The sequence below is a fragment of the Humulus lupulus genome, chromosome 1 (genome assembly GCF_963169125.1).
Source record: "Humulus lupulus chromosome 1, drHumLupu1.1, whole genome shotgun sequence".
Taxonomy (NCBI): domain Eukaryota; kingdom Viridiplantae; phylum Streptophyta; class Magnoliopsida; order Rosales; family Cannabaceae; genus Humulus; species Humulus lupulus.
In genome coordinates, this window is record NC_084793.1 from 310,043,187 (window position 1) to 310,055,411 (window position 12,225).

Consider the following 12,225-nt stretch of genomic DNA (forward strand, 5'->3'; position numbering starts at 1 on the left):
TTGTTTTACCAGTATTTACTAGTGTCTTATCGTAATGTTCTTTTGATTTGATAATAGTTTCTAAGTCTTTCAAGCCACAAACGTGATTACTTAATAAGTACCCAGTTTTAAAATTAGTTAACTAAAATTAATTATTAAATAAATTCAGTTAAATTTTACTCATTATTATAATGACATTTCTCATAGTACTATTGCTTATACACATACAACTTAAGTATGACTAAAGGGTATAATTGGTATATTCAAATAAATATTGAATATAAAATTAATTTTTTTTTTAAATGGTTAAAAATTAAATGATATCTCTGAAACTGGACGATTCTTGTAATTTGTACGCCACAAACCCATGTTTTCTTGAGAATTTATTTGGGCTTAAATTTTCTGTTCTCTTTTTCAAGTGTTGTTCTATGTATTATAGTTTTTTTTTTTTGTCTAATTTTTTGAGTAACTCCTTGTTTATGGTAGTATTACTTATAAAGCATATTAGTTTGTGTAGTCTTTAGCTAGAAATAAATTCATTTGAATAAAAATTATCCCTCCATACTTTTGTTATTTTTTCATTTTAATCTACAATGTGATTATTCATACCAAAAACTTAATGATGTCATAATTTTAATATCACAACTCTAACTTAGTCATAATTTTAAGTTAGAGTTTTCTTTTCTTTTCTTAATTTAAGAAAAGTCAACTTTTTCTTTTCATAATTTAAGAAAAGTCAACTTAGTTTCACTTTCACCTTTGGTTGATGTCACAACTTGGCTCCATTATTGTACTTATTGTCAACATAGATAGACCTTGAAAAGTCAAAGTCTTAGAATGTATTGTACAATGTGTGCCATTTATTGAGTATTTATTAGCCTTAATGTAGAACAAGACACAATAGTATTAGTAACTAAAATTTCAATAAGAAAGTGCGTATTTCCATGGGACCAAGCTCAACCACAAGAGTTGAGCTGCTGAGAGGACCACCTCGAACTGGTGTCGTTTGGTGTCTTTTGCTGTCGTTTTCCTTCACTTTCCATGCCATTTTCTTCATCTTTGACTTCTCTTGGTTAGCTGACAAGCTCACTTCCTTCACCTCCTTTATCTAAAATTTGTACACAAAATATCATACATACATCATTAACCAACACTAACATGAAAAACTATGTCCTATTTCAGATCAAAGAAGATTCAATGTCATGTCGGTAACAAAAAAAAATGGATGAATACGCACTGTTTTTCGAGCGAAAATCTTCTTGAGTTCGACAGTGGCCAATTTCGAGTAATGAGGATCTTCACCAGCCTGAACATTCACATCATGAAAACCAAAGTGTTGAGTTTGATATGTGATCAATATGTGGGGTTTGTGTGTGAGGGTCGGCCCTGGGCATAGGCGTGCAAAGGCTTTGTCTAGGGCTCTCGATCAAAAGAGTCCCAAATTTAGAAAAATACTATTTTATTTATAGTTATTATAAAAAAATCAAATTTTGTATCGGGCGCCTAATGTTTCAGGGCCGACCCTTGTGTATACGTGTTGTTACCTCGTATAGATGAGCGAGACGAAGAAGAACACTTTTGTCATCCAACTCCTGCAAAAGGAAAAAAAATAGGATTGGAGACAGAAAGAGCAAGAGTAGTTGTATGGAAAATAGAGGTGGGTTTTTGATAAGATTACCTGAAGAGTAATCAAAGCAACATTAGGAGGCAAGCTATAATTTGAATCAGAGCTAGACTTTTTGGTTGAATAAGAAGCTTTCCAATCCTCAACTTTCTGAACAACAACAGATATTAATTCATATTAGAATAGTGTTATTATTAAGTAACAGATAATTAATCCATATATGTATAATGTGAACACCTCATGTGTGAAAGCTAAGAGAAGTGGTGAGTAAACTTCTTGGCCGGTCTTTCGGCGCCAATGTGCCCCGGCACCAAGCTTGTTGATGCTCACATAATAATTTCCTCGCACCTGAATATAAGAGAAATCAATAATGTATGAAAGAAGTAATTTTGATAAGAAGATTAAACTAGGCACTTTTAACACCATATGTTGTGATTTGTTATGAAATAACTTACCGTTAGTCCTTCGCACGTATCTTTAACACAGACTGTCTCATCAAGGGCTTCACCAACTCCTCTAGAATCATCTTGGATCATGCGCCTTTCATTTAAAAAGCAACAAAAGTTTTTATCTTCTAGAAAAATTAAAAGGTCAACTCCATAGATGATATTTGAGGTGACTAGTATATTGCTGAGAATATGAATATGTGGAAATTTTTACCTGTGCAGCATCAGCTCTAGTTGTCCATCTGCAATGCTGGCTCCCCCAGTGGCACGATCAACTAATACCGATAATTCAGATTTCTTATCCGCCATGAAAATTCCAAGATTAAGCTGAAGAAAGAGGAAAGCCAAAGGTTATAGAAGATTATTACTAGTATTAGTAGAAATATAAGAGTTCATTTAAGTTAGTAGTTGTTCATATTGTTTCAAGAAAATGGTAATACTTGTTAGTATCATATGGAGCAGTGGTTAAGAAAATTTACTGGGTAATAGTTTCCTGCTACAGGCTGAGTAACTGAAAGAGACCAATCTTCTCTATAATCTCGAACCTGAGAAACCATTGTCAATGATCATATATATCAAGATAGCAAAACCAGTAACTTATGTTTAATAAGAAATACTTACTCGTTTCAGAAAATCCCTTCCATTCGAATCAGTGTAGAAAACTTTGTTCGTTTCCATATTCGCTGTCAATCGCGTGATGACCTCTTTCCCAACACCGTCATCTGTGGGGATTGGACCAATCTTTCAAAATAAAGAGTTGTCAGAACTACACACACTAAGTCTATATGTCTCATTATTTGCTTGATCTATATGTTTATATATATATATATATTTATAAAGATCTGGTATGTTTGTACTCACTGTGAATTCAACTTCAGCATGTTCTTTGTCCTTGTAAAGCCTGGTAACCTAATATGACATAAACCGAAAAGTTATGGTTACCAAATGAAGGCTTAAAAATGAAATTATATTTTGTGAATGGTCTGATAGTTCCCAAGAGCAGAAAATTGCAATCTGATTGTGTTTCATTTTTGTTTGATACTATTATAAAAAAACAAGTTCTGGTTCTTACATTATGGCCTAAAATGTTATACCCAAAAATATGTTAATAACCTGATAGATCCATGAATTAAACTCTTGGTGAATCTCATCAACTAAAGCTCCACGAATGACCTTTAGTGGAACCTGTAAAATGCATGAAATTATAATACAGATCAGAAGTCAAGACCATTAGAAGCTCTCGGTTGATTTGCTGTTTTCAAACCTTATTATCATAAAATGGTCTGATAATTTTTTATGGAAAATAAATAATAACATATATAAACATTGAACTGCAAGAAAGTGCTTACTGATCTTGAAACAACAGTTGGAGGTGCCCCATTAGGCCGGAAAATATATGCCCCTGAAGCCTGCAAATCAGATCATTTTAAGTACTGAAGGCATCGCTTGGACAAATTTTGGACTTGAATAACTCGAAAACCATAGCACATGAAGTGCTTACCTGAGAATCATCAGAATCACCAGTGCTTGAACCATACCAGAGATAGCTCTGTTGTATTGGTACATCAACCTTGTAATAAATGACAATCAAATGAGCATTATTTTAGCATGCAAATTTTTTTGTAAAGTCAGAGAAAAGAAATAAAAAAGTTCTTTACAGATGTAAAATTGACATTTAAACTTAAGTTAGCATACCATTTTTAGTGCCCACTTGTGGTTGGCTTGTGTGATTTTATAATATGTATCTATTGGGTTAAGAAATATTTCCATGGTTACTTTTTGAAATTAAACAACTTACCTCGGTTTTAGAATTGTACATCCGTTTTAGTTGTCCTGAGGTAGACGAAAAGGTCAGCTTTAAATCTCCAGGCCCAACTTCAACGGTATCATTTTGTGGAATCTTTATCTTGGAGAGTAAATGCCTGTTTACTGCAATAGTTTGGAAAAGAAACCAGAGCAATTAAACAATTAAAGCCTCTTCATGCATAAAGTATGCTATTTTATCTTAATGGCGATCTTCATAAGAATCACCTATATGTTCAATAGAAATTGACTATCAAGTTTGAACTCAATTACCTGTATTAGATGCCTTTGAGACAAAGTAAGTATTCCAACCAAGCGGTGGTACAGAAACTTGAAAATGAAGCCAATACTTTGGAGCTTGTTTTGGTGATTGTCCCAAGTAAGCTTGTGCATAGAACTTTCTCAAGTTCTTTGTAACATTGTCTAAACTTACATACTGTGCCTTAATTGTATTGCCTGAAGAATCTTTAACAACGAGATTGACATCATTAACCTGGTGGAAATTGTGATTCTCAGACCATATTGGAGAGAGCATTCTATTCATTCAAATATTCTAATATATGATAATGTGATCTAAGCAAACATATACTTACCGGTATTTTAACAATGTCGGTACGAGGCCAACCAAGAGGATTATATGCCACTACAACCTGAAATAGTATTAGTAATTAAGACAATGAAACATTGAAAATCTCACCTTAGTATCCATTGAAGGGTAAGGAAATCTCAAAATTTTACCAAACTTTTCCCTTCTGGAATGTCTTCCTCTGTTGGTGGGCAGTAACTGATATTGAGTAATTGGCACTGTTTAAATCAATGTAAAGAAGATAAGGACAATGGAAATAAGTAGAACAGAAATAGCTGCATCAGTGTAGAGAAATTTAACGAATAGAGAAATTTAAAAGATTGAAGCAATTTATTAAAAAAATGATATGGAGTATGTTTAGTTAGTCTCACCTGGGAAAATTTCAATTCCTTCCCTCCACATTGATCTCCTGGTTTATTCTTGGCTAGGCAAGAAAGAGCAGAATTGACCACAATTTCTGCCTGTTAAGATCAATAAATTAGATCAGATACCAATGAAGAATTTAGCATAAGGGAAAAAATATAAAAGCATAATAGTTGCCCACCTCAGAGGCACCAATGGCCAGGCGCTTTGCATAGTCATCTGTTGTGTGTTGTTTAGCAGTACCAGTCACAGCATCATGGTGCTGTGCAATGCCTAAAGCATCTCCAAGGCCAAAAGTGTTGGGACCCGAGGGTCGCTTTCCCACCAGGAATTCAAGTTGCCTTGCCGCCTATTTTGTATAGATAGAAGATCTCTTTAGATACTTAACAAGATTTACATGAGATTCAAAAATTAGGATAAATAAAAGAAGCCATCCTAATCAAACATGAAGTACAATATTTATGTAGTTAACAAATTTTCGATCAAATCCACATAAGAAATACAATAAGCTTTCCAGCATTAGAATTTTATGTTAGTTTTGGTGATTAAGGAACAAGAAGCACAAAACAATAAGCTGTTCAGTAGCAGCATATTCTCTCCTAATAAACCAAATATTACTTCTACTGCTGAGTGAATCTAGAGCAATACCAAATAATATCCGCTCAGCAAACGGACATATCGCTTTAGACCTGGGCGGCTAGTAAAGTATCCAGTCCAATAAGCATTTTTGCTATCTGCATACCTGTAATCGATGAGAAAAAGACGTGTGTAATAGAACTCAATAAGTCTAGCTTTGTCGAAAGAAAAAAGAGAAGTACAACAAGGGATGCTCACGGAAAATAATCATCAGTTTTCAGTGGCCATGTCTCATTTGCTGCATATTTAGCATCAGTGTACTTAGATGGTGTTGAATACAAAGCATTAACTCGACCATCCTGATAAATTTACATAGTTTAAATAAATGCAAGTTATAACTAAGAACTGTGCATGAACCCTGAACAACATGGAACATGACAAGAAGAAGAAGAAAATTCCTCAAGCATCACTTAAAGCAGATCAGAGCTATTTCAGCCAACTTAAATTGGTATAATTAACTGATTCTTCTAATTTAATTTACCTTGTTAACATAGTGAATCAACTTGTCCATTTGCTTAAACCATGACTCGGCATACTGGTACTGGAAATCATCACCCATTGTCCACATGATGTGGTTTGTCCTAGTCACATTTGCCTGTGCAGAATGATCATTTGAGCAATGTAAATTAATTATCTTTTGTTTGCTTTAGTTCTGATATTCAGCAAAAATATTTGCTTAATAGTAAACTAACAAGTAAGAAGCCTCCAAGAATTACTATACACTTTGCTTCTTAATAACGATCGTAGAGCTAAAATGTTTACTTGGATTATGGCAGCATCAATAAAATCTTGAACCCGCCTTTGAACATTGAAGTCAAAAAGATTAGGATTATCCTGCCATTTTTACATCAAAAAAAATGAGATACATGGAAATAATTTTTGGATGCCTTTAGTAGAAAATCATTAGTTTTGATTTCAATGACAACCTGGACAGGGACAAAGTCATCAGACACTTCGAAATGAAAACCATCGGGAGGACTATAGTGAATTGGAAAGGCATTGGTAAAAATCTGCAAAGGTCACAAACATCAGAATACCAGAGCATGTGACTAAAATTCTATAGAGAAACTAGAATCACAACAGTTGTGATCCCAAACCTGAGAAGAAGAACCAAAAGTTTTGGACCCGCGCCATATAACTTCGAGCGATTTATCTCCCTTGCGCTTTGCTCTATCCTGATAATCAATCCTTGCAAAATGTACAGACTCAAACCCAAGCTTCAAGAACAAGTGAAAACAAAACTACTTTAGCCTTTAGTCAGAACTATGCATAGGACACAAGTTCCTTCTTTGTCATCATAATGGAAATAGAAATTTAGTCAACTGTAATTCCCAAAGGAGAACAAGTACTTAAAACTAGTGCATTGACCACAAACCCCAATTTATCATGAGACCTTGCAAAATTACAAGCTAATTTATGACAGATTATAATAAAAAGTAATTGGTGAAAATAGACCCTTTTTTGACATCATGGTCAATGTCGAGAATTTTCGAGTTTATCACATGGTGTCTGGGAAGTCCTTTGGCAAAAAATTATTAAAATGAGGCTATTGTGCAGAAGTGAATAAAAAGAAGCCTATTTTTCTTTTGTTCTTTTCTTTGAGGAAAAAGGTTATGAACCTCAGCACCAAGTAGGTAAGCTTGTACTGCAGAGTGTCCAAAAGGGTCAATTTGCCACCCAGCTCGAGGAACCTTGTTGAACTGTGTTTTTATGTAATAATGGCCTAGTGTCGTTTGGTCAACCATGTCAATATAATGTGTGGTTGCTTCGTCATGCATGCACCAACCACCATTTCTGCACCAGAAAACTCCAATAACATGAATACCATACAGAAAAAAACAAAAAATGCTTCACAATCTGAGTACCAAAGATTAAAATTTTACACCAAGTACAGTTAAAAAAAATGATATAATGATAGATGATACAACATGTTACTCGGTAATTCATATCATATGAAGCCAAAAGAGATTACCAAGCTACCTACATGAACTCCAATTGCCCAGCATCCACAAGTTTCTTCACTTGTTCTTGTTTATATGAGCTTTGTTCTAGCCACCATCGTTGGAAAAACGCCTATGTTTCACACAATAATTTGTAACAAAAACAAAGTTTTGGTTAATATATGACTGTGTTAAGTTAAATTAAGAAGCAGTAATGATTAGTTAAAGTGTACCATCTCAGCAAATACAAATTTCCTATTTGGGTCACGAAGCAAGGATTCCACAACTGAGTCCAGTGTATTCTCAACACAAGCTCCCTAAACAAACATACCAAACAATCAAACATTTCTTCAAAATTTCAAAACCCAAAAACTAAAATTTAACAAACATTAAAGGTAGAAAACCTGAATGCTGTTGTTGGATCCAACATAGTACTGGTCAACGGTCTTCAACCAACCCACATCATCATGAGAATGAGGTACCAAATGAACATTCAACTTCCCCTGAACGACAACACCCTTAGTGTCGTACTTGACAAAACTTCCACAAACGACATAACTCCTCACCAGAAAAGCCACCAAGAGACACTGCAAAAGAGAGCTCAAAGGACCAAGCTTGCTCATTTTGTGACAACCCCAGAAGATTATTTCCCCAAATTATGGTTTCACGACCTGAAATTTTCGACTTTATCTAGCCAATAGCAGTGAACAGAGACCCACTACCTCTATTCCGAATACAGACAAATTTGAGCCATACTCCTCCTCGGTTTGTCCTATGGGATTAGCTGGCCGGCTAAGACTACCCCCTATGCTATTCAAAGTTGGAATTTTTATAATGGGTCGAAGGAGAATGAGACAATTAGCAAGAATTGAAGCTTGAGTCCCCATTTGAAAAGTCTGAAAATGGCTACTCAGAAGTGAAAATTTTTATTAATGGCGGAATCTAGTTACCAGTGGGCACACCAGTGAGTTTTTTTTTTTTTTTTTTCTTATGGCGGAAGGCGGTTGCTGGTGATTGTGTGTGGTCGAGACTAGGTGAGACTGAATTTTGTGATCGTTGGATGAAACTTTGTGGAGAATGATTGGTGATTCAACGGCTGTAAATGTGCGACTATGTAAGCCCGAGCGCTTTGGATTATTAACCAGTAACTGCTGTGGACTCCACGTACTTGTACGAATATTTTTTGTTGGGATATAATCTTTTTGGACCAATATTTTGTATTATTTTTTGTTTTTACTTTCTATTTTTAAAAAATTGTTTTTATATTTTACATTTTGTAAAATAATTCAAATTGTCTTTAAACTTAATTTTGATGTAAAAAATTTGAATATAAAAATACGGTTTTTAAGCATAATGATTTTATTTTTATTTTAAATTATTAGTTTTGTGAATTATTTATGATTTCAGTTGGAGAAAAGCTAAGAATTACCCATTTTTATAAGTAGTTAACTAAAATTAGACACTAAATATATTTAGTTGAACTTTACCCATTACTATCATGAGACTTTCCAAATTACTCTTATTTGAGCGCATGGTTCTAAGTGTTATTGTAATGTGTATTATATGTGTCATATTATAGTTAAATTGGGAATGCATCTTAATTGTAGTGTGATTAAGGAGAAAAAAAACATATAATTGAATGAGTATAATGGGTACAATAATTGAAAATTTGGGTACTAAAATAAAAGTTAAAAATAGTGGGTAAAAATTAAAGTGGATCATTTAAAATGAGTACTGAGTCTAATTTCAACTTTCAGTTAAGAAAATTTTGACCAAAATCGAGTTTAGGCTTCTATTTAAATTATTTTACAAAACACAAAGTCTAAAAAATAATTTATCAATACATAGTATCTAAACAGATAATGGGACAAAATAAAATATCAAAAAAATATAAACTTTTTTTATTATTATTAAATTAATTATCTAACAATAATACTAAAATTACACTTCATGAGTATAAATTGTTTTAAATGTTAATAATTTAGACTATTTGCCACGAAAATACTAATTTTCCATTTTTTTCATCTATGGCCAAAGGCCAAAGTCTTTAATATTATGTTTTAGTCTATTATTGTTATATTTTTTTAGGGATATTTACATTATATTTACAATTTATTACACTTACATCCAATCTCATGCAAAAATTCATAACTTTATGTTTTAAGTGTGGCTTATTTTTATTTTTTAAAGCCTCAATTAAATCTTAAAAATCATAAATAAATATACTATAGTTTCTTATAAACATATTATTTTTTAAAATTTTAAAATAAATTGAAATCATAATTAATATTAAATAATTTTTTTACAAATTTGATATAAATTAAAATTTTAAAGGAAACTTTTTTATTTTAAAATATATATTAAATTATTAACGGTTAAATCAACAAAATCTATTAAACAAAAATTGGCTAAATAATATGAAGAATTTTTTGTTGATTTATTTTTTAATAATTTAATATATGCTTTAAAAAAAGTTTCTTTTGGATTTTAATTAATTTTAATTTTTACAAAAAAATATGATTTTTTTAGTAATTTAATTTATTTCCAAAAAATATAAAACTATAATTTATTTATATAGTTATTAAGTTTTTTAATATATTTTTTTAGGTCGCACCAAAAACATAACATTGAAACTTTTGCCATAATTTTTTTTTTGAAAATATAAGTGCAACAAATTTAAAAACATTAAGGACTTTTATTGTAAATATCTCAAAAAGATAAAGCCGGCTACACTAAAATGTATCATTAAGAAATTTTACCGTCGAAAAAAATAATCAAAAATGCAAATACAAAAAAATTGAAAATATTAAGAATTTTTTACATAAATATCTCTAATTATTTTATTTTATATTTTGTAAATGTATCTAATTAGAATGAATAATTTATTTTGTTTGTAAGGTCATTTAGTCTTGTGAAAGTTGTGAAATTTTTTTTTTTCTGGTTTCTTTTGACTAGTATGAATGAAGTTAAAAGATTAAGCATTATCATATAATTAGTAAAAAAATGAATATTCTTTTTTATTCTTTATTTAAGCAACTATTTTTTATTCTTTGTTAGTGCAAATATGACTGTTTGAATTTGAAAAGTACAAAAATAAAGTATCTTTTGTGGGTTGGAACTTGGAACCATCAAGTTACTTTTCATTGGTTTATAAATTCAGTGGAATGGTATATATTAAGAAATAAGACATGATTCTATTTTCTATATGGGTAAGTTGCAGTGATGATATGTGCAAACACACAAATTACACCAAATTTTTAAACACTAAATTGGTCATGTCATCTAAATTTAGAAAGAAAAACAATTCTTTATTTACAATTTGACCCAATAGTTTTTAAGAAAATTCTTAGGTGTTTTTGGCTCGGGAAATATTTTTGGTGAATTTTTTTTTATGACTGTGTACATTGTCATTATTTAGAGCATCCTGCAAATTTTCAGAAAATTCTGAATAATTTAGAGTACTAAAAATAAAATTCAAACTTGTTACCTTCCACGAGCATAAAAAAATTAGTCACGTGTGCAAGAATCAGTTTCGAACCTAGTTTTTGATATTATAAATTATTCAAAAAAATTTAAAAATTTGTAGAATACTCTAAATAACTACAATGTACACGGTCATAAAAAAAAATACGTCGAAAATACTCCACGACCCAAAAACACCAAGGAGTGCACCGGTGTGCCCCTTTTTGGGAGGTACACCGGAGAATTCCCTTAGTTTTTAATCTCTCTTTCAGAATATTTCTTTCACAATTATAATATGTTGATCTCACCTCTTTTGGTCTTCTCCAATTTTTTGATTTATTATGAAAGAATTTTCAATATTTGATTCATTCCTTTCAACTAGTTTAAGGCATAAAAGCATGAAATTATTAAAAATGATGATTATTTTCCAAACTTGAGTGAGTTTAATAAAAGATGAGATTGAAATTCAAAAAGTTGAAATCATTCAACTCACATTTTTCTTATAACAATTGTACAATTGAAGGAATAATAATAATAATAATAATAAATATATTTTTTTTAAAAGTTGGTTGCTTTGACAATTCTTTTCTATACACACATTGCTCATCATGTCACGTGTCTTACTTACTATGCTTTGTTTTCAAATATAACCAAACTTTCATTAAATCAGATCCCTTTCATTCGATTTTTAATATTTTGAATAATTTGTTGGAAGGAATACATTCGTTGTATCAAAATTAGATCAATAATCTTGATTCACTTTTTATCAACCCTAACCATGTTTGTGGCTCATGATTTGGACGTTTAGGATAAGACAAGCCAAACCAATTAAATTTTCAGGACCAATAAGCTTGGTGCTTATATGAATTATGAAATTTCTTTAGGTCCTAAAAAAATAGTGCCTTCCATTTAAAGTTTTGTCGATGAAGATTGAGTTTTAAAGGTGATTTTTCCTATACAGGCCTATATATATAAATATATATATAGCATGCATGTGAGTTGTACCATTTATATAATTTAAAAGTCAAAGCAATAAAATGTCTACATCATTAGTTTAGAAAGAAGAAAAAATGGGAGTCATTTTAGAGAAAATGAAATGTGGTCCATAAAATCTTGTTTCTTGTTCTTTCACTTTAAGCAATAATAGACACTTACCATGAAAAGAAAAGAAAAAATGCATAAATAGTCAAGTAACGGATATCAATTATAATGTCGAAGCAAAGCAGAGTTCTATTTCAATTATGTACCACCATACTTCTCAGAACAATACTCTGCTAATCTCAAGCCTCATCGAGAGACAAACGATAGTTAACAAGAGGCACCAAAAATACAAACATTTTTAATGGTGCAAATGAAGAGAACCCTTTTTTTATCTGCATTGTATAA

General features: G+C 31.4%; 1 protein-coding gene across 1 annotated transcript; it reads right to left on the bottom strand.

Annotated features, from left to right (window-relative positions):
- Window positions 1-737: 737 nt before the first annotated feature.
- On the bottom strand, window positions 738-8,321 carry LOC133812886 (alpha-mannosidase). Its single transcript, XM_062246718.1, has 29 exons — window positions 7,782-8,321; window positions 7,611-7,694; window positions 7,422-7,510; window positions 7,057-7,231; window positions 6,535-6,654; window positions 6,364-6,447; window positions 6,200-6,271; window positions 5,919-6,032; window positions 5,636-5,736; window positions 5,450-5,543; window positions 4,983-5,150; window positions 4,810-4,899; window positions 4,591-4,656; window positions 4,446-4,502; window positions 4,126-4,345; window positions 3,848-3,978; window positions 3,551-3,619; window positions 3,399-3,458; window positions 3,163-3,234; window positions 2,911-2,958; window positions 2,671-2,790; window positions 2,529-2,594; window positions 2,264-2,376; window positions 2,059-2,143; window positions 1,841-1,951; window positions 1,658-1,753; window positions 1,524-1,571; window positions 1,217-1,285; window positions 738-1,087 (listed from the first exon to the last, which is right to left on the bottom strand). Exons 1-29 carry the CDS (start codon window positions 7,998-8,000, stop codon window positions 893-895), a joined length of 3,036 nt encoding a protein of 1,011 aa, XP_062102702.1. The 5' UTR covers window positions 8,001-8,321; the 3' UTR covers window positions 738-892.
- Between the last annotated feature and the right edge of the window lie 3,904 nt (window positions 8,322-12,225).